This window comes from Euprymna scolopes, chromosome 27 (assembly GCF_053919585.1).
Source record: "Euprymna scolopes isolate OS-2025 chromosome 27, ASM5391958v1, whole genome shotgun sequence".
NCBI lineage: Eukaryota > Metazoa > Mollusca > Cephalopoda > Sepiida > Sepiolidae > Euprymna > Euprymna scolopes.
In genome coordinates this window covers 75,582,206-75,606,128 of record NC_136508.1, presented here as the reverse complement: position 1 = coordinate 75,606,128, position 23,923 = coordinate 75,582,206, and the positions used below count along the sequence as shown (strand labels likewise).

Genomic DNA, 23,923 nt, shown 5'->3' with positions numbered 1-23,923 from the left:
CCTGAAATAATAAAAAATGTCAGTCATCTCATAATATATATATATAGCAATAATATACTGCATTTTCAAGAGTTGGACAATATTAAATTCTAGTACAAAACATCTGGAAACATATTGAAGGCACATCGTATTAAAAAAACAAACTTTGTTCACCTTAAATAAGCAGTAATGACACAACAATCACAGTGGATAGAGTGAAAAGGGTAGAATAGAAGTCAGTGACCTGAATCAGGAGTTAGATGTTTATTAGCATTGCATTAAAATTTCTGCATGTTGCTACGGTCAGTCGAATATGGAGAGGAATTCGAAAAACATGCGTCAGAGATAAAACAGATATTGGCTTAGAAGATTTTACGGAAAAGGCGCCTCAATTGAGGGACTTTTCTAAAGCAAGAGGAAAGACCTTGTAGAATAGCCTCTTCTGATGGACCAAAGATAAACGTTGAATCCGACAAAAAGGTTCACAGTAATTTCTCTTCATGTATAAGATACATTTTTATATTTTTTAATGTAAAGCTTTGCTAGTTGTTATGTAAAATGAAACTTTGAAATAATATATGTGCGTGTTTGACATGCTTACGTTTGAAATAGCAATTGTGTAAGTCTGCCACGATTATTTTCGGAATGGCATTTGTGTCTGTCTATCATGCTTAAGTTTGAAATCGCATTCTCGTCAGTTTATCATGTCTAGACAAATTTGAAATGTCAATTGTGTTAGTCTATCGCGATTAAGATTGAAATAGCATTTTTTTTTTGTCTGTACTACTCTCGTTCTCTTTTTGGTCTGTCAGGCATAAGTTTTGAATACGATTTTATTTTGGTATGTAAGACTCGTGATTAAAGTTGCATGCGGGTTGCAAACACGCATTGCTCGAAAAGATTGCTTGTCTGTGAAGCTATTTGCTGATAGAACCCATATTACTCAATGCGCACATTGACTGGACGCATGTTAATATATAATCTGTTTTAATGAAGCAAATATGAAGGTTATGAAACTAAAATACAATTAATAATTGTTTAGTAAGGAATTTCATGCAAGTCATTGACAGTAATTAATCACCGAGAAAGACAGTGGCTGATTGACAAGTTTCTCCTAATTCCCTATACTCTCCACTGCTTTTGATCACCTTTGCAACTCATTTTTCTTCCTCCTGACAACCGTTTACCATTGATTTACCGCTAATAACGACCGTTACTGATGTGAGTTATGAAACAGGAAGAGAGATTCCAACAAGATGTTAGAATGATGGGGAAACTTTTTAATGAGAAAATGGAACGCTAGAATGTTGGCAGACTGCCGCTGGAATATAAAAAAAGAAAGATGACACTCGATACAAGAGGGTTAAAATGGCAATTTGAAAGTAAAAATGTGATATTTTTTTTTTTTTACAAAAGAATCACCACATACAAGGCCCAGAGACGACTCCAGGAGAAGGATTAATGGGTGTGCAGTGGTCAAGAAGAACATGTCGTAATTATCGTTAGTAGTTGAAATTTAGTAAATTGGATTACTTAAGGGGATGGCTCATAAATAATGTTTCAAGTTGGATTTACAGGCAACCATGTTGTAGTCAGTTTGAAAGCAGGAAAACGGGGCAGAGTTCCACAGGCGAGCAGTTTAAGAAAGTAATTTTGTTCATAGAATCTACGTTAAGGTTTAGGCACAGAAAAAAAGTGAGGGAAATTATTGATAGTTGTTTCAGATGGACGAGTGTTTTCGTGAAAGTCAGGACGGGGAGGAGGCGGGCAGTTCGAGAATAAAAGCTTCGTTAATAGAATTTGCGCTTAGATTTATGCATAGAGAGAGGGAGAAATTGTGGACAATTGTTGTAGCTAAATGACTGATTGTTGTCTAAATATTATTGATTTAAATAACAGTAACACATTTTGATGGTAATGCAAGAATGGGATTTTTTTTAATTGTATTTATTCATGTACACTTTTTTTTAAAACCTCTTTTTTTCAAAATATGCGTTTATAAAGGTGCACTGCTTATTTTGTTCACACTTGAATTATATTGAAAAGTCTAAATTATAAAAAAAAACACGTGACTTACCTTTTGGGGGTGGGCATATTTTAACATAACTCTCGCAGCAGCTGGATGAAATAACAAGTGGCACCAACTCGTAGAATTGGCATTTCTTTTCAATCTTGTCGACTACAACAATATTGCAGGTTGAATTACAGGCGTCAAGACATACCTTGATGTTATCGCTTGGTTTCAGGTCAATTGTATTAATGGGAACAGCGTTTGGGTCAGTTCGGTTCGACACGTGTTTCCAATAGCAACTTGGATCTGGTGGCATTTATAAAACAAAGAGAGACATGCATTTATTGGTTGACTAAAAGAAAATAATACATATTCTATTTCTCTCTAACACACAGACATATACACGTACGCGAACACAAACACGCACGCACACACACACACACACACGCACATATATATGTGTTTGTGTGTGTGTGTGTGTGTGTCTGTTTGTGTGTGTTTGTGTGTGCGAGTTGGTGCTTGAGAGCATATAACTATAAAATGCACGATATATAATATAATGAAATGCTGTGTGGATAGAAATGTATGAAAGACAAAAGGTGAAATAATTGTACACGCTTGAGTTTTATTTTCCCATGCGTCTCTTTTCCTGTGTCATCTCATATATATATATATATATATATATATATATATATGTGTGTGTGTGTGTGTGTGTGTGTGTGTGTGTGTGTGTGTGTGTGTGTGTGTGTGTGTGTGAGTCTAAAGAGTTCGGGACGAGATAATCGAAGAGCGCCTGATATTGCCAAATTGACACACACGCATACATATATACATACATACGTATATATATATATATATATATATATATATATATATATATATATATACAGGGTGTCCCAAAAGCAGCTGACGGATTTTAAATTTGATTAACATACTCAGTATTTAAGTTATGCATACTAATTTTCATATGTAGGTAGATGAGCCTCTCCGTGATTTTTTGAGATATAGTAAGATGTTTTAATACTATGGAATTCGCAAGTGAATTTTTCTGGCTATTAGTGGTATTTCAGTAGCAGGCTGTTTAGTGTCCTCTGCCTCATTTGTGAGGCAGTCCTTTCCAAAACTGAGAGGCAAGTTGTGTTAATGACGTTGTATTACTTGTTCGGTTCTCAAGTGTTTCTTTAATTTTCATTTCGATTTGGTTTACAGGGACTTTTTATGCACTGACATATGCTACCAATTGTAGCTCTATGCTGATGGTTAACTTCCGATAGTGCCATACCGCCTTCTCGCCTGAGTAGGTAGAAGTGAGGCATGCATTGGTTTCGATAAATTACTCGACACAAGGTTGACATTTTCCTTGTCTTTGTTTTGAACCAATTTATATCTTCCTGAGGATAGCCAATAATGCCAAAACTATATATTAGCACTGGCATGGCAAGTTGGTTAATAGACATAATTTTATTCTTGTTGGTGATTTGAGTATTACTAATTTTCCTTACCCGGCATAAATATTCTTTGCTTGTCTTCTCTCTCATCTTGGAATGCTGGATTAATTCATTTCCATCAATGCAGAGGAATTCGTCATATTCCTGTTTATTCATTTTTCAGGATTTTACTACTCTCATCGACCTGCATGTTTTCAGTGGATGCCCTCTTACCAGCTTTCACTTGCCACAATTGTCTGGCCCGGGTTTCATTTTGATATCCTTGCGAAAAGTGTGAACGTCTTTTAAAAGATGATACAACTCATTATCTGAGCTAGCATACAGCATTAGATCATCCATGAAAAATGGATGGATAATTATCTTGGAGGATTGCTTTTGGCGGCCGAGCACTTTGGCCGTTCTGAGAGAATCAATCGCTAAGCAAATTAGTAGAGGAAATAAACTGTCTCCTTGGAAGATTCCTTTTTTAAAATTTTAATATTTGGAATGGATATCCTTTCCACGTTATGGTTTAGTGTAAGGGATGTTTGGCACACGTTCATTTGGGTAACTATCATTTCTTTTATGGTCGGATAGATTTTATTTTGTTCAAGGCACTTTGGTATCCACGAATGCTTTTTGATAATCTATCCATGCCATATTTAGGTTCTTTTGCTTTTCCTGCAATCATCCAAAATTATTGATGAGCAATTGCTCTTTGTTGCCAAGGCATTTTTCTACATCCTGTTTGTTCTTACTCTAGTTAAGTACCGGATGTTCGTAAATGTTATCAATCCAGTGAATAGCTTGTAAGTTTTGGTGAGGCAGCATATTGGGCGATATTTGCTGGGATTTTTAATTTTCGTCCTCTTTAGTATTAAGCTTGTATCGCCTTTTAATAGACATGGTGGTGTCGTTTTATAAGCTTTAAACATTCGGCTGAAGCATCTACTATAATGATCGTGTAGTGCTGTCAGCTCTTTCAACCAGAAGTGTGATATGTTGTCAATGCAAGATTTTTGTGGTTTAAAACTTATGCCAAATTTGATCTAATTTTGTCTGGTATTATTTCTGGCTCAGACATTTCTATTTTTCTTTTTATTGATATTGATCATATACCCAATCCACTGGGCTTCTTAGTTATGCACTTCCTCTTTTTCAAATAAGCGTCTCCGGTAATCATTAAATTCCTGTTTGCATGGGTGAATCTTTGATTTTAATTTCTTCCTTTAGAGTTTTCCTATAGAAATTTCTGATATTATTTTTAAATTTAAATACAGGGTGTTCCAAAAGTGTTGGGCATATCTTAACATTGAATATCTTGAGAACTATTAAGAATATAAAAACGCATCTGGTATATTCAGAAAGCTTGTAATCTCAAATTTTCCTTATTAATATTCAAACATGTCCAATGTATGTATCATTGGTCACACGACACACGTCAAGTCGAAAGTCCAAATCTTGCCAAGCACGTCCCAGCATTGCATTGTCAATGGTTGAAAAAACTTCTGTTATTCGGGCCTTCAGCTCATCCACGTCTCTTGGAATGGAAGGCACATAGACCATTCCTTTCACAAATACCCACAAAAATAAATCGCAAGGTGTGAGATCTTTTTTTTTGTGAAATGCATGTTGAACAAGTGTTTATGATCCAGTTTTTGCAAATTAAAGCACACAAAACGCCTTTTCTGGTTGAGTGAACGCCATTACTGGATCAGAAAAAGAATTTTAAAAATCAATAGTCTCACAAAAATATTAATGCATTTAGCTTTAAAATGGCACCACTTTCATCTTACTACCATTCATAGTTAAACAAATATAAGGACTTGAAATGTGCCTTAAACTTTTGGAACACCCTGTAGTTTATTCTAAGTTTTGCGTTAATTTTTGCAACGCTATGCTTAATCCTTTGGGATTTTGCTGTTTATTTCCTTTATTATGCTTCCTAAATTTCCACAATTTGTTTGGAATTTGGCACGGATTCTTTTGGCAATGCTTTTGAGCCTACCTTCCACTCTGGTATTCTTAGTGAATATTCCATTGATTTTCCATTGTGGTGTTGCTTTGGTTACATTAGTTTTTTTTTTGGGGGGGGGGGTATTTTGGTGTTTTTTTGTGAGGAAGGGTTTTGTTGCTAATGTTTAGTCCAGCTGTATATGTTATATTATAAATTTGCATGAGGTTTATTTTTTCTGGAACAATCCTTATGGGTGCAATATTTACTTTTATAATCAACTTCTGAAATCTTTTTGAGGCTTGTATTTTAGGTAAACTATTATATTTTTACACTAATTTCCTTTGACTGTCTCTCTTTCTTTCACTCTTGAAAAGAGCAATGCTGTAGTCAACTAGGAAATAGTTTTGTAATGTCGTGTTTTACAGACATGTAGCTCCTAAAAATAAATCTTTATTTTACAGTACACGGGAGAAGAAAGGAAAAGTAATGACAATGGTTGTAGCTAGACGAGTAATGTTATAAATATATACTGAACCGTTACGACTGCTAAATTCGGTTTGTGTCTAGCTCGACCACACAGACGCAAAGCAAGCTACGCGCGTGTAACACGCACGCAAAAGCAATGTCACGTCGCATGCAACTCATTGACATGACACGTGCGCATTTCCTGTGACCGTTGATTCGTCCTTTCTGTTCCTTTTTTCTTTCTCTTCTCGCCTAGACTCGATGATGAACGTACGCATCTGCACGTGACTCCGCGAACCTCAACCACGGAACAAACATTCATATGCATGCATTCTCGAGATAATGCCTACTGGAGAGACATTGAATGCCTACTAGACACTGTCCTCGAGTGGAGAGAATTTGAATGCCTACTAGACACTGTCCTCGAGTGGAGAGAACTTGAATGCCTACTAGACATTGTCCTCGAGTGGAGAGAATTTGAATGCCTACTAGACACTGTCCTCGAGTGGAGAGAACTTGAATGCCTACTAGACACTGTCCTCGAGTGGAGAGAATTTGAATGCCTACTAGACACTGTCCTCGAGTGGAGAGAACTTGAATGCATACTAGACACTGTCCTCGAGTGGAGAGAATTTGAATGCCTACTAGACACTGTCCTCGAGTGGAGAGAATTTGAATGCCTACTAGACACTGTCCTCGAGTGGAGAGAATTTGAATGCCTACTAGACACTGTCCTCGAGTGGAGAGAACTTGAATGCCTACTGGACACTGTCCTCGAGTGGAGAGAATTTGAATGCCTACTAGACACTGTCCTCGAGTGGAGAGAACTTGAATGCCTACTAAACATTGTCCTCGAGTGGAGAGAATTTGAATGCCTACTAGACACTGTCCTCGAGTGGAGAGAACTTGAATGCCTACTAGACACTGTCCTCGAGTGGAGAGAATTTGAATGCCTACTAGACACTGTCCTCGAGTGGAGAGAACTTGAATGCCTACTAGACACTGTCCTCGAGTGGAGAGAATTTGAATGCCTACTAGACACTGTCCTCGAGTGGAGAGAACTTGAATGCCTACTAGACACTGTCCTCGAGTGGAGAGAATTTGAATGCCTACTAGACACTGTCCTCGAGTGGAGAGAACTTGAATGCCTACTAGACATTGTCCTCGAGTGGAGAGAATTTGAATGCCTACTAGACACTGTCCTCGAGTGGAGAGAATTTGAATGCCTACTAGACACTGTCCTCGAGTGGAGAGAATTTGAATGCCTACTAGACACTGTCCTCGAGTGGAGAGAACTTGAATGCCTACTAGACACTGTCCTCGAGTGGAGAGAATTTGAATGCCTACTAGACACTGTCCTCGAGTGGAGAGAACTTGAATGCCTACTAGACATTGTCCTCGAGTGGAGAGAATTTGAATGCCTACTAGACACTGTCCTCGAGCGTCTAAGGTCTCTCTGTACAGGGGCTTGTCAGAACAATCTGGCATGAGGATACTTTTTCTTTAGAAGTAAACCCGTACCAGATATTCAAAATCACATAGTATTAGCTGCTCAAATAAGATCTCCTCACTATGGCTAACTCGCATTAGTTTATACGAGGAATGTTGCACTTTCTCCAAGTGATGTTACCTAAAGTAACTGCACGAAGCCGAATACTGCACCAGACTAGATAAATTCGTGTCCTGGAATCTAGTAAGACCAAGAAACCAAAATCAAAGATATACTACAAGATATAAAATGGTTAATTAGGGAGAGGAAAACTATGTTCGCATTTTCTTTACTAACTCAGTGTTTGAGAGATAAAGAACGTTAATAGACCATTCGATTATCTATGCATCTCATATAGAGTTCAAGTTTTAGCCTTAGGTTGCGAGCCCCTTGATTTCTGAGAACTTCGACTGAAGTAAAATGAAATACAAAAGAGATGCGAGAACTCGAATCCGTCATGAACAATATCGTTTATCTTGAACATCTAATTATCTCTTAATAGTAATATTTAACGAGCTTATTAGAACTTTATCAGCTCCCCACACATATATGCACAAAGAACACTTTCAATATGACGCATGTACCCGAACACATGCTCTTTCCTTCTTTTTTCCATTGATCGTAATAAATGTCTCCTGTATATATAGTACTCGATATTCTGGTTATATATTAATTCAAGGTCGGATTTTAAAACACGCTTTTATTTTCTCCACATATCGGGAACTCCGATCTCAACAAATGCGAAAACTATTGTACTTAATGAGTTAGTGTTGATCCGTCCTCTAAAATGCTGACGCTCTAATCAATTTTAATCATTATTACTAATCATCATGGTTTTTTTTTATTGTCCCCCTTCTCTGACAACTAATTTACCTTTGTCCTCTATCCAGCTTCACTCGTGTAATCTGGTGATGCTCGTTCAGACTGTCTACAGATACCGGTGCCTTGACATAAAATACACTAAACATTGGTATTATTTCCGTTTTATTTCCATTTGCACCACTCGGTCATGTGCTGCAAGTCAAGACAAACAAAAAGCAACAGTGGCTTTCGGATGTTCATAACTGGTGCCACTTTAGTACATAAATGTAGAAAAATATTACACAGGTTCTAATGTTAGTATGAATCTCAGAATGCACGTATAACGGCGGTTGAATTTAAATGCCTACATGAGAAGCCTGAATGCTTATCTCAAGTTTCTAAGGTCCCCCTCTAAAGGGGTTTGTCAGGATAACCTGGAACGAGGATATTTTCTCGAGTATTAACCTGAACCAAACAGTAAAAAAAAACGTATAGTATTAGCAGCCCAAATCAAATCTTATCGGCATGGTTAAACCACATTGTCTCTTACGACGAATTGTGTGCATTCTTCACATGACGTTACCTTGAGTGTACTCACGAAGCTGGATTCTCCACCAGGCTCGATGAATACTTGTTCTAGAATCCAGTGAGACCAGGACGCAACAAGAAATATATATTTTAGCATATGTAAATGTTCAATTAGGAAGACAGCAGTTATGTTCCCAACTTCTTTATAAATTCTATCTTTGAGATGTAAGGAGAAACTTTAATGGAGTATTCGAATATCTATGTATCTCGTATAGAATTCAAGTGTTTGCTCCAGGAAAGAGACTTCTTGATTTCTGATGACTTCGATTAAAGAAAAATAAAACAAACACACACACACACAAAAAAAGGAAACAACGATTAAAGCACATCTCATACATCTTGGTAGTTTTTGTTGTTTTATGAAAATGTATGTCTATTTAATGGCAGGTTCAATCATTTTCACGGGTTTATGCTTCGTGATTTTATATTTTTAAATATTTATTCATTGTGTTTGGTCTGGTTGTTTTAGAGAAAAATATGGTTCTTTTTGTTTGTTTTGACTTGCAGCACATGAGTGAGTGGTGCAAATGGAAATAAAACGGAAAAATACCAATGTTTAGTGTATTTTGTGTCAAGGCACCAGTATCTGTAGACAGTCTGATCGAGTAACACCAGACTACACAAGTGAAGCATATATGGTCCCCCGTGAGTGCACAGTGAACGAGGCATAAAAAATGACTAAGTTCAGCATTTGCCCTCCCCCAAAAGTCCCAGGGGACTCAATTCCTGGTGAAAATGAACAAACGGTACAGTTTTAAGCCTTAACATATGTAAATTTGAGTTCTGAACCATGAAACATAAGAAATGACTAAGTCCATCATTTCCTGTCCCCCATTAAGCCCCCAAAGTCCCCAAGGCGTAACCATATTTAAATTTCAGTTCAGCACCATGCAAAACTGCTAAATAGATATACACAGAATTATTTTTTGAAACAAGCACAAAAGTGTCAATTTTAGCCATTTTAACCCGAAAGGTACTCCTGGGGGGGGGGCAACCGGAGTTTCCCGGAAAATTTGTTCTATTACATTTTTTTACTTATACCATGTTTAATGTTTGTGCAAAATCAAAAAATTCCGAAGTGTAGTTATAGAGAAAAGTGCGGACAAACGAACGGAGAATAGTGAATTTACATTCCACCCTCCTTTTTGTTGGGGGATCAATAATTAAATATTTTTAAAAATTCACGTTGCATAACTGAGATTAATGCGAAATATATATTTGATACTTTTCACACAAAATCAAAACTTTATCTTAACAGAAAACGTATCCTTTACTAGTTTAAAAGTGGTGTGTACATGTAACTATTTCGATAATATATATGTCTTGTTTGCTTGGCAATTTATCCGAAACGATTTTAGAAGTGTTACTCGCATTAACACTCGCCTCGACCGAGCTTGCAAAAATAGCCTCATTGTCCCTTCCCCTGAATTCATTCATAGATGATAAAGCTTCGTAAGAAATATCGAGACACAAAGCTTCAATGACTTTACACACGTTAAGCAAACACATCTTTTGATTCAGGTTGATAGGCAGTTACGAAGATTTTACTGTGTAGATATTGCGTGTTGGAACATTGAACTAAAATGCATATTAAGCTCGTTGCTTACCTGACGTCCAGGTGATGTTAAGTTTCTTTTGGGGATCCCTTTTATACACGGCCCACCGGATCAATGCCAGGTTATTGTTGCTGATGATCGTCTCGTCTAAAGTCAAAGTATCAGAAAAGGTTGCATATCGATAACTGTCTTGGAGCGTCCGACCAGTCAACCAGACCTCTAACACCGATAAATCATTTAAAGAGTCCGTTGCAGCAATCTAAAATTAAAAAAAATAAGAATAATTATTGGCAATCTATATCACACTTCTCATTTGAAACATATAAACCCCGAAACTAATTACAAAGAGAGTTCACTAAGTAATGTCCACTCCCAGATGGCGTATCTAGCTGTAATTTTGAATCTGCAATGAATTATATTTCTATTGATTTATGTGACAAATTACAAATCTGAACTAATTGTAGTTTCTGATTTACAGGATTTCGGCTAAAGTAAGGTATAGCAAGGAGCTTTTAAAAAATATTTTTTTACATAGTGGTCACCACTTATCAAGGCCCGGAAGCCACTCAGGGATAAGGGTTATTGCAAGTACATTACGTTAGTGTGGAGATTTGATTAAGTGTTTACTTAAGGGGGTGGTTCATTAGGAATTTGTTAACGTTGGACTTGAAGACATCAAAGTTGTAGTCAAGTGGGAAGCAGGCAGACGGAACAGAGTTCCACGGGCGTGCAGTTCTAAGAAAGACGCTTTGTTAATGGAATCCACGTTTTGATTTAGGCACAGATAAAGAGTGGGGGAAATTTTTCACAGTGGATTCAGCTAGACGGGTGTTTTTTGTGAAAGATTGGCGAGGGGGGACCAGAGATTGGAGTTGAGACGACCACCTGCCATGGGAATGACAATAAAACAAAGACAGGCTCGCAACGTCTCTTCTGTGGGAGAGAGGTTGCAGGGTAGAGAAAAGGGCATCCCCCACTAAGCCACGAAGTCTATTTTGTACTCTGTCAAGGCAGGATAGGCTGTTTTAGCAGCTCCTGCCCAGATATGGCAGCAGTATTCCATCCTTGGACGTACTTGGCTTTTATATAGATAGAGAATTGCCTCAGTAGTGAGATATCTTTTGGAGCGGTAGAAGGATCTCATATCTTTCTAGCGACCCTGGGAACAGACTTTATGTACGTGTTCCATTTCTATGGAATGTTTGTATTTGAAAGGAGGTACACCACAGGAGACTTTTGAGGAAATAACAGAAATGTGTGATCATTCATAAGTTGCACTTTCCGCATGGTGCGAATTGCGAATCCACGTTACTTATTTTCACCATCCTTCCGACCAAGGCAAGTTGGTGATGGACGCACAACTGCTGAGAAATATCCAATCAAAAACATTTTCTCTCCGCCTTCGCCTTGGCGTTCCTCTGCCCTATTTGCTTTCTAACACACCCTCAAAGCATAACTTTCACAGGCCAGTGGTTGATCACTTGACGTTACTAAACAGTTTAAGAGTCTTACTTTTGAGTTTATCGAATAGAGAAAGTAGGAAAGTAGTTTGATGAAGTGGATATTTTGTTTTTTCGATCAGGCGATGTCCTGTAATTACGTGATTTTTGAAATGTGATTAGCTAGTCGTTTACTCATGTGATACGATGAAGGCAATATAAAAAATACTGGGAAAACATAAATTAAATAAACTTTTACTTTAACAGGTATCGGTACCCATTTTCATTTTAGAATGGTCTGTGTTTTTGGAAGGCTGCCTAAAACAACACGATTCTGTGTTTCAATGTCGCCTCACTGGAGAAAGTCAGTATATGGCCTAAATAAATGAATTGGGTGACCTGTTTGACGAATTTACTGTGAATAGTCATATTTAGGTCAAACTGTGATTTAGTTGTAGACATACATTCTGTTTTCTCAAGATTAAAGAGAATTAGAGTTTACATGTGGATTCATTAACAGACAAATGTGTTGTACTGAAACCTTATTATAGGTCTTTGTTAAAACGTTATTATTGTAAATTCATACATTGTCTTTAATCTGTGGAAAGAGTTGTCTTTCTTCTGAAATTGATTAGCCATCTGTACATCATGTTGAAGCTTCCATTTTGGAAGATCGACACGTGACTATTTTGCAAATAGCTGAAAAGGTCAAGATTAGTACAGGGTCTGTTTAAACCCTCATTTATGACGATTTGCATGCATAGAATAATAATACCATTAACAATACCCTGAAGTTGTAAACGTGTATTATACATGCATTATGTATTCTTATCTATTGTAATGCCGGTCTGTCTAATGGGATATACTTATGATACTCATAATAATACTGCTAATATTGTGTCTGTTACTTACATATACGGTGTGATCGATATAAAATTATTACGAAAATACACAATCCGTTAGGAAATTCAACAAGATTCTTTAGAAATACACTTGACTCTCGACCTGACTTTTTGTTATCAAATTTTATTTATGAATGTCTAGCAGTTTTTGTTTTTGTCTCATTCAATTATATGCAGGGACATTTTGGAGGTCGTTTTATGAGTAGGAGGTGTTATGTAAAATAGTCTTTATCCAAACCTTTATCTCCCAATACTGTCTCTCCTCTTTCTCGCTCTATATGATTATTTCTCTTTCTCTCTCTCTCTCTCTCTCTCTCTCTCTTTCTCTTACTTCCTCTTTCTCTCTAAATCTAAACACAACTTCCGGAAACAAAGTTACTTTCACAAAACACTTTGACTGCGTAACACAATACCGCTGCATTGCTTCCTAGATGACTACAGCCTGGTCTTTTAAAAGTTCAATGTAACTAAATCCTTGTTAAACAAGTCACGTAAATCATTAAATTCTGACCTATCAACAACATCATAATCATTCGTATTACTTGGATTCTTCGGACTGCTATTCTCATCTCGAGTCTCATTTTCATAACGTTTTGGTCGATGTAACCTCCGACCTTATACAGATGTACCTTGTCGGAATCGGGAATGCTTCTCTCGAACTCGGGAATTTGGACGGAATTTCGAACGGAACACTTTATTTCAAGAGGATAGCATGTTCCCGTTTCTTCCGTCATGACTGGATGGAGGTCCAAAATAATCTGATTAAAGGTTGAAGTTTCAATTCTTAGTTTTAAGTAATTGTAAATTACTTAAAACCTCTTTACCGTCATGGTTGACGGAACGAGAGCATTCTACTCCCGTGAAGTAAATAAAGGGTTCTGCCTGAAATTCCATCCAAATTCCCGAGTTCGGGAGTAACATTCACGAGTTCGACAAGATACAATTGTAGAAAGTCGGAAGTTACATCAACCGATACGTTGTGAAAATGACACTAAATATGAGAACAGTAGTCCGAATAATACGAATAACCAATCCTAATCTAAAAAATTTTCAGAAACGTAATATCATGACAAATCATTACGCTTGTGTCTCATCGTCCATCTGAAACTCATTTAGCAATCGAGTGGCTGTTCGCCACAGCCCTAGATAAGTAAGGTCTCCTTAATGGAGAGAAAGCTTTTCAAAACAATTCCGGAAGATTACTGAAACTATCATAAATCATGACGATATTAAAAGAGAGATGCGTCAGAGTTGTTGAGAATTCGGAACGTCATATCTCCATATTTTTATCATTGCACGATGATAAAGCAAAAAAAAAAAAAAACTACGTGATTTATCAATGGACTTTTGTGCACGTGTCAGGTGCATAATGAAATTTATTTGTATTATAACATGGTGCAGATGGTTATATGCACAAACAAGACCAAAAGCAAAATAACGCCACGGTAGTGGAAATAGAAGAGTATAAAATGAGGAAAGGACGTTCGAGATGAATATCACGTAAGAAACATGGATAACGTTCGAGATCACGTTGCAGATGTGGATGACGTTCAAGATAACGTTACAGACGTAGATGATCTAACAGTCGTTACGAGAAGTCACGTGTGGCGATAGAATGATTAAATAAATGTTGTTACAAAAAAAAAAAAAAGAAAGGAGTCGAGTTATTTTTTTTATTGTTAGTGTCTTTTGCGTCTTAAACTACAATGTGTTCGTTCCCGGACAAAGTTACATTATTATATACAACTGTATTGAAGATAGTATTGTGAATTCTATTAGCGACTTCATAGAATCATGTATTTGCATTGGCTAATCCTGCATGTTTCGAACCTACTAAATATATTATTTCAAAACTTGACATTAGTCACCTTTGAAATCATAGCGTTGCAACTACTCATGCTGCTATAACTACTACTTGTATTCCTGTTATGAGTAATATTCGTGCTTATAGTGAGACAAGTAATGCTTACAAAATGTACTATTAGATAAAGATAACTTTATTTTGATCAGAAATGGTTCATAAAGTTTAACTTACTGTCAGCTGAAGCCTAGTACCAGTTCGCCCTTCAATAATCCATTGAAATGTCGTTCCATTTGCGCAATTTGTTCCACCGACTGGATTGGTGAAATTAATTTCTCCAGCATCATTCTTAATATAAAAATGATTTCTTTCAGCTGAAACAAAAAATAAAAGGATTAGTGATAGATTCGTTTATTTATACGAATATATAGCATATTCACGTTGACACACCGGTTCTCGTGAGATTCACCGAAGTTAAGCAACGCTGCGCCTGGCCAGTACAAGGTGGGTGACCATTTGGGAAGGCGAGGTGTTGTATGTACCACGAGGTAAAATGCAATGTTGAGAAACTAGCACGGTCTATCTTTCTCCCGAGGGTAGATGGGACTCATTTAAGCCATGGTACGCACCCCATCTAGTGATGGCGTCACAATAAATAATACCCTTAATAGCCCTGGCGAAGCATCAAGTATTCAGCTACCGAGAAGACTTGAATTACATTAAAAACTCGTGTAGTGAGTTCAATCTCGGTTGCGGCCGCGCTGGATGGGTGGATACGAATAAATTAGTAGATGTATGGGTGCATGTAAATATTTAACCAATAAACTCTTACACTACTGGTCATACAATACTGAAATAAACAGGAAATAGTAATTCTACACAAAGAATGGTTTATAACGAGTAAGATCTTTGTTTGGATAGATTAATAACACGTGCAGAAATATGTCCGGAACTTGAAATGCGAATTGTTCATTTCAACTTGCCGACATATTTTTACTTCTTTTTGCGTATGTCCAAATTCAGTTCTTTTCTTCAACTCGTTTAATATTATATCTTTCTTACCTATCTCTCGATAGCTACATCCGCGCTAAATATTTTGGTTTCGACTCTCACTGATGGCATTTTCTTAAACTTTTGAAATCAGTACTATATATTAGGTATAATATAATCTTCAATAGATAATTGGCTCTTGTAAAAAACGATGCATTATTGTAAAAGGTCGACATAATATTAGGGGTCACTACGGATTAGGAGTTTTGGTATATAATGCAAAACTTGGCACACATTTAACCATATTCATCCACCACTTTTGTAGAAAGACCTAATTCGAAGTCAACTGCTGTGTTTTTAGTTTTCACATGAATAAAAGTCTAGTTTTTAAATGTCTATTAACTCTGCGAGTGCTGAGTTTTTAGCAAAAAATAATTATTTGCACTTATTTTAAAGCAAGCCTGGGTGCCTGGCGTTGCCCGGGTGTTTGGAGGTGTGTGTTTCCCAAAACAAAAATCTGCTCGAATCCGTAACGCGAAGGAGGAAAACAGCGTGAAAAAAACGTGATGTCTCTGCTGTTGCTTGCATCGCCAAAGCGGAAGTGGCGAGGATTTAAATTAAGGCTAGTCAATCGAAAAGAGGCGATGACTTTCGAAAAAAAATCGGCGAACAAAGCGACCCATCCCTGTAGCAAAATGGCAAGGTTAGGGTGAAGCAATTAATGTTTTTAGCCAATCTTTCGATATTTGTCGTCCAAAGGGTCGGGTTTAAAAAACGATACCCATCTCGTGAAAATTCGTCGCCTTTGTCGAAATTTTTAGGCATACATACATACATACATACATACATACATACATATATACATACACGCATGCATACATTCAAACAACCAGGTGAGATTTATATTGTTAGTGGGGCAGGTTATCTCAATATTCCATAAGAATCTTTTAGTTAATGATACACGCACCAAATAAAAGACTGTTTCAGCAATCAGCCAGATTATATAAATGATTCTGTAATATTAACCTTGATTGTATGGTTAAAAAATGTAAATGGAATTTGTATCATATAATAGGACAACAAATGGTAAAAGTTGACCGAGTTGCATATGATGATAGCGGCCATTTTGAATTCATAATAATATTGACTGCTTATTGAAAATTACATTTTATAGTATCGTCTGTTATTAGAAGTGTTAGACTTGGAAATCTGCAGCCACCATGCCAAAAAGGTTTATGCTCATATTGGAATCTTTTTAATAAATGTTTTGTAAATAAATGAATATAGAATGGTATTATAAAGTATTCTGATTGATTTCAAGATGACAGTGTTTATAATGGAAGGCTTTGTAATGAGGTCAAGAGATTACATATAGAATAATTCATGGCATTATATCTTAATGAAGCGTAATTCTAATGGCCACTAACGGAACCAGCGGGACCTCCAGTAGTCAAGTAGTATAGCGAAAACTCTTGCTTGTTACTCTGTTACGTTGTTTGTTCCCATGCAAAACAGGTGGCGTAGTTCGGTTCTGATGTCATTCATTGAAACAGAGATTGAGACAAACGTGAATAGTTGATAACATAATGATCATAAATTAATTACATGATTCACTTAAACCTGAGGCACTTCGCGTCTCGGATTATCTATTGAACGAACTGTTTAGCCAACTGACGATATACTGTTCTACTAAAATTCCGAGAATATTGTTTATTTTCTTGTTAACATCCTGTTATTGTGTTATATTGTTACATCTAGGAAAACTAATCAGGAACGATTATTATTATTGTGGTTTTGTCTACTAAAATATGTATCGGGTATATAAACTTCAGAATTTTAACACAAAACAAACAGTTATGAAATGTTTGTTAACAATTCGTGTAAAAAGATTATACTTAACGCAAAACACTATATATATATATATATATATATATATTTATGTATGCGTATATATATATTTGTTTTAAAATATTTGCCTACCAAACTCCTCTGTCAGTGTTAAAACTACAGACATGCAACTAAATATATAGAATATTACAACCCATGCAAAATTTTAATTTTGGGTTTTAGCCAAGGAAAATTGATGCAAAAGTGTGAAAATTTAATAAAAGTTGAATTTGTCAAGTGAAGGTCGAACGGCGCCATTACGAATATGCATGCATAACGTAATAGCTATTGGTTCATGTTTAAAATTATAGCCTTGCAGCAAACATGTCTTCATAGCTCAGGCATTAACGTTAAAGGAAAAAGTTAATCGGAAGCTAAATGATTTGGTTTCAATTCTCGGTGATGGCGCACGAGTCATTTTTTTTTTTTTTACTTTTTAAATCATTACTTATATTGGGTCCAATATAAATACGGAATCTGCATTCATCAAAATATCATATTTAAGCGTATGTTACGGCCGGACAATGCCGGACAGCTGCTAGTAATTTAAATAAGTTGATAACGTGACATATATAAGATTATCTGATTCTTTAGTGCTACGTTGCAGCCATCACGCAGTTACAAGGAAATAGTTTTGCATATACACGTAGGCAGTTTAGTCAGGGAAGGAGCTAGTTATGGTTAAAAGGTCGAGTTGAACAGAGAAGGGGAGTAAGCCAGCGACTAGAGAGATCGCGGCGGGTCGTAATGGCTTCTGTATGTCCGGAAAACTATCACGGCACTAGATAGTAAAGCTGTAGAACAAGAGAATCGTGCAACTTCCAAGCAAAAATACATCTGGAAATAAAAGTTGTATGAAAATATAACTGGAAATAAAAGTTTGTATGAAAATATAACTCGCGTCTTGATGGCTGTTCTTTGGGATGAATCTTCATTGCAGCTTTTGCAAATCCGTCCACAAATAGCAAAATATGGATTCACCATTAAAATACATATAGAATAGGCAGAGGGATACAACATTTCGTCGATTAGACAGAGGTTGAAACTTAGATGTCAGTTAAGCACATAGATTGGCGACTCTTTTTTTAACCCTGCCTAGGAGGGAGAGACTAGCAACAGATGCACCAGCCCAAATGCGACAACGGTACTCTATACAAAGGCGAATGGTGGCCTTATAGAGATACAGGATACTTTCAGGCGTAAGTAACTTCCTTAGTACGGTAGAGAGAGCCCGCCTTCTTCTTCGCAGCGGTGTTGGCAATACTCTCAATGTATCTGTTCCAACTTAAGTTTAATGCGTACGTTAGGCCGAGGAGTTTAAAAGAAGTATTTTCAGGTGATGTGTCTTTGGACATTGCTTTAATGGCAGAGAAGGTTTCTTGTAATTATTGAAGGAAACAAATTTTGTCTTGGCAGCATTGAATGCGACCATCCACTTTCGCTCGCATTTCACTACAGATGGAAGGTCTTCCTCTAGTGTTTCATTCACACAAATATGTTTCCTTTATATCAAAAATCCTGATTATTTTCATATAGTATTAGTTAATCAATTTCAGCTGCGCTTATATGATGTAAATACGATAAATGCATTACTAACACTTTATTATGATTTTTAAGTTCTATTCGTTTAAGAAAATACCAATATAGTGCGTGCATATTATGTGTTAGTTTTACTTACGACATTTTGTTTCGTCAGAACCGTTTGGACAATCAGGGACGCCATCGCAGACTTTCGTTTTGTTTAAACAAGCTGACTGTTTCCCGGAGACTCCACAGTAGAAGGTACCTGAAACGAAACATATAAAACATTTATATTTACATAGATATGAACGATCAAACGCGTATGTGTTTCAAAGATATATACTAAATGATATATTGCCTATTCGCCAATCGAACTAGGGATTGGTAGTTTAATTTTTTTTAAAGTGATTATCCAAACTCAGATGTTTTAATCCAAAAAGAAAATCCCTATTTATCGATTTTCTGTTCGATTTCTTATTTTAACTAGTCTGGGCGCTCGGCGTTGCTCAGTTGTTTGAAGGTGTGTGTTGAGCAAAACAAAATGTGGTAGTAGGCAGGCAAGCACGAACCTGTACTGCGAAGGAGGAAAAGAACGTTAAAAAAGAAAACGCGACGGGTTTGCCGTTAGGTCATTCGTCAGTCTCGAAGTGAGGAAGGTTTAAATTAAGGCTAGTCAATTGAAAAGAGGGGATGATTTTCGAAAATATCAGCGAAAAAAGGCGACCTGTCCCTGTAGAAAAGTGGCCAGTGGATGGTGAATGAGTTAATATTTTTCGGCAATTTTTCGATATTTGTCGTCCGAAACAATACCGATCTCGTGAAAATCCGTCGTTTTTATCGAAAGTTGTAAGCATACATACATACATACATACATACATACATACATACATACATTTACACAGACAGATAAGATTTATATTATAGACTAGCCTGGGTACCCGGCGTTGCCATGGTGTTCTGGGATGTGTGTTGAGCAAAAAAAAAGTGGTAGTAGGCAGGCTTGAAATCGTATCGTGAAGGAGGAAAAGAACGTGAAAAAAAAGTGACGTCTTTACTGTTGCATCTATCGCCAAACCGGAAGTGGCTAAGGTTTAAATTAAGGCTAGTCAATCAAAATGAGGGGGTTTCGTTCGAAAATATTGACGAAAAAAGCGACTGCTTCCTAGAGAAAAGGGACCGGTTGAGGGTGAAGGAATTATCCTTTTAGCTAATTTTTCGATATTTGTCGTTCGAAGGGCCGTGCTCCAAAACGATGCTGATCTCGTGAAAATCCGTCGTGTCTGTCGAAAGTTTTACGCATACATACATACATACATACATACATACATACATACATTTAAACAGATAGGTGAGCTTTATATTATAGATGGGATTTACGATTCGCTTGGCAATCAGAATTTGTGTCGCTTATCTTTTGACTTCGTATGAATGTTCGAGCAATAAAAAACAGGTATTTAATCTAAAAAGGCGGAATTAGATTATGAGCTTTACTATAGGACTCTGTTTTATTCCAGATTTTTCACCTCTTTTTATATTTTGCAAATAATTATCCCTCATCAAATGTAGTAGGAGTTCTTCCAGATGTTTAAATTTCTTTATTTTTCTAATAACCATTCATGTGTGGCACAATGAATGAGTTTTCTTTTTCGAGGGAGCTCTTGAGCTCCCTACATATAAAAGTCTCCCAGTTTTTGTGGGACTGCTCCTAATGCTCCTACAATTATTGATATTATATTGATTTTCTTCAGGTTCCATATAATTTGAAGTTCCCCGGCAAGTTTCGCATTTTGTTTTGTTTTTCTATCTCTTTGAGCTTCACTTTGTGATCTGCTGGGACGGAAAACTCTACAATTTATCAGTTTTTTCCCCTTCTTTTCTTCTTCTTGGTTGGACGGGTTTATCTGTTTGTATCTCCATGTTCAAAACGATTTCCTGTACCGTCTTCAGTTTGTGGTTGAACCATTTATTAACATGTTCGAGGTGTAGTTTTGTGCAGAGTCCTAGTGCACTACCTTCCCCATGTAGTCACGCCTGTCCTTATATTCTTGTTATACTAGGGTGCTACATTCACTTATGTGTTTGCTGTTTCGTCTCTCTGTCTACAGTGTCTACATTTACTGTTTTCTTGGGTTTTATTTATTTTAGCTTTAATGTGGTTGGTTCTAATTGTGTTGTTCTGTGTGGGAATGTTATTTCTCATTTCATGTGCCCTTTTCTTAACCACATTCAATTGGTTTTATGGTTCTCGTCTTTTATTATTCGCATAAATCGTCCATGTAGCTCTTTTTCTTCGCACTTTTCTTTTCTTGTATTTTTGCGTCTTGTTTCATCGTTTCCTTTTCCAAGTTATTTTGTACCTTTTACGAATATAACTGCCTTTCCACATCCGCCCCTTTTCAAATAGAGCCGATTAGTATCGTATTTAGGGTGTAATGCATTGTGCGTTGTCATTAATTCTTCGTCATCTGGTGAAAATGTCCTTTTCTTTACTCCTTCCTATGAACTGCCCGGAGTAGGTTATTAGAGGTATTACCCAGATCTTAATTCTTTTAACTAAATTTATACCGTAGAGATTTGTCCTGACAGTTCTCACTCTCCTTTGGTGTATTCCTTTCCAATCTTATAGTTCGTTGCTATAGTTTTAATGGCGACTTCTTCCAGCACCCTTAGATATTTTAAGTGTTATTTTCACCGGGTGCTCTCATCTTCTCTTGGTTACGGAGTTCCATACTTTCTGATGTCTCTAGTTTTCCCCTTTTTCATCTCTACTAATTCATATTTTCCTATTTCAAATTCTATACCAATGTCCTGGCTTAATATTCTTGTTGTGTTTATCAACTGTTCCACTTTAGTTTTGCTTTTAGGAAACAGCTCCATGTCATCCATATACATGAAGTTGTTTATTCTTTTTTTTCTGTACTTGTGCATTTGTGTCTAGTATTACGTGTAATCATTATTTAGTTTAGTAGCATCATAGCTGTGAAAAATAACAATGCTGATAATGAGTTTCCTTTGAAGATGTCTTTCAATATTCTTATAAATTTAGGTGTTGTCCTCCAACTGTCAGTTCCTGTCTCCATTGCTTTCGTAATAATCTTAATAATTTTGTAAGATATTTTGTACATTCTGATGCATTCAATTATGCATTCTTGTCAGATTTTTTCGTAGGCATTCTTATAATCAATCCATGCCATGGCTATGTTCTTTTTCATGTTATTTTCATCTATCAAGTCTTTTTTATCTATGTATAATAAGTCGTGTGGTCCTCGTTTACCTTAACGGCATCCGCGCTGTTTCTCGGCAGTAGCCCATGAGCATTAAGTAGGCAGTAGATCAGTTCAAAATTTTTCACGTAGTCGGTAAGCAGGTTATCGACCTGTAATTGGAGGTCGTGCATTTTCTGGTTTCTTTTTGTATTAAGGTAGTTCTTAATTTAGTCTTCCATTCTGGTTTGTCTGTTTTACAGATACATCATATCAGACTTTGTGCTAGTCCACCATGAAGTGTCAATAATTCTTTGAACCAATATGTATGTACTTCATCATTACGTGGTGCTTTCCAATTTGCAATTCCCTCAGGGTTGTCTTGAGTGTTTCTTTATTAATTTTTCATTTCTTTCCTACTTCAATTTCCTGGAGTTCATTTTTCACGTCTTTCAGCCATTTAGCGCTTTTGTTGTGGTTTTGTGGATGTCCCCATATTTAATTCCAGTAGTGTTTGGTTTCTATTCTGTCCGGCTGTACTGTTCTTGTTATGATTCCGTTCAAGTTTTGATAGAACTTTTTTTCATTTGATCCTGAGTTGTTTGTACTGTTCAGACTTGTATTTGTATCTTCTCCGTCTTCCTTCTTTTGCGTCTATCTTTTGTTTTACGTCTTCATAATTTTTCGTCTGTCTTTGTGCGCTTTATTTCCTTTTTTAAACTGTTTTCTGTTCTTCATTCTATTTATGGCTTTAGCTTCTTTTCTTAGTTTGGTAATCTGAGTTTCCAGTCTCATTTCTCATACAGGTTTGGTAGACCCTTTCCTTTGGCCAGTTTTTGTTTCAGGTTTTAGCTTAATATTTACTGATTTTGCCACCACATATATTAAATAGTTGAGATCTGTGATTGCTTCTGTTGAGAAAAATGAGAGGAATTTATTTTATCTTTTCCATTTCTAATTTTAATGTTTTATTGCTTCATTCCTTAGATATGATAGTTTTTTGTTTGTTTATTTTGTACATAAGGTGTTTATGTTTTATATTTCTCTTGCATCTCCTTGGATTAATTCTGTGATTTCGTTTTCTTCAAGTTGCTCAGCTCGGGCAGTGAGTAGACATGTCCCATATTTCTTTTATTCGTTTCAGGAATCCTCTAACGCTTGGCTTGCTCCTGCAGTAACATTCCATGACTATGTGGTTTTTGTATTCCACTTTTTTATCTCCTTTTTGCATGCTCTTCTTCTTATTAATGCTTTCTTGTGTTTCGGCTGCACTAAAGAGGTTACTTACTTACTTACTTAACTTACTTAAGCCTTGAGCCCCTGGTGGGACATAGGCCATCCACAACTGCCCGCCAACGTCCATGCTCCTGGGCGATTTGCTTCAACTCCCTCCAGGAGTAGCCGGTCAGCTTAGCGTCTGCATCCAGGTTTCTTCTCCAGGTGTTTTTTGGCTGGCCACTTTTCCTCTTTCCCTGGGGTTTCCAGGTCAGAGCCTGGCATGTGATATTTGTTTGTTGTTTCCTCAGGGTGTGTCCGATCCATCTCCATCTCCTTCTTCTGATCTCTTCTGCTGGTACTTGGTTAGTTCTCTCCCATAGATCTGCATTACTAATGGTAGTTGGCCAGTTGATCCTTAGCATTCTTCGAGGACATGAGTTTATGAAAGCCTGCACTCTTCCGATGGTAGTCTTTGTTGTTCTTCATGTTTAAACTCTATACAGTAGGTGCCTAAAATTAAGATTACTTCCCTGTTTTTCGTCTGTCGTTTTGTTCATGAAATAAGATGAGGAGCCTATATTCGCAGGATGCCGACCGGGTGCTCCATGTTAGTAAAAGAGAAAGAACCTGCTAATCATGACACTCACATCTTTCTTTTGAACCCCATAATTGTTTCGTTGTTGCAATAT

The 23,923-nt window shown here is 36.7% G+C and overlaps 1 protein-coding gene across 1 annotated transcript in view; it reads right to left on the bottom strand.

The window, feature by feature from the left end:
* The window catches only part of LOC145248918 (uncharacterized), a 424,846-nt gene that overhangs the window by 211,632 nt on the left and 189,291 nt on the right, over nucleotides 1-23,923 (bottom strand). The window contains exons 6-9 of the mRNA XM_080110703.1: nucleotides 18,971-19,078; nucleotides 14,650-14,789; nucleotides 10,325-10,532; nucleotides 2,057-2,296 (exon numbers count right to left, since the gene is read on the bottom strand). Of these exons, the coding sequence (XP_079966829.1) occupies nucleotides 2,057-2,296; nucleotides 10,325-10,532; nucleotides 14,650-14,789; nucleotides 18,971-19,078 (696 nt within the window). The remainder of the gene's footprint in view (nucleotides 1-2,056; nucleotides 2,297-10,324; nucleotides 10,533-14,649; nucleotides 14,790-18,970; nucleotides 19,079-23,923) is intronic.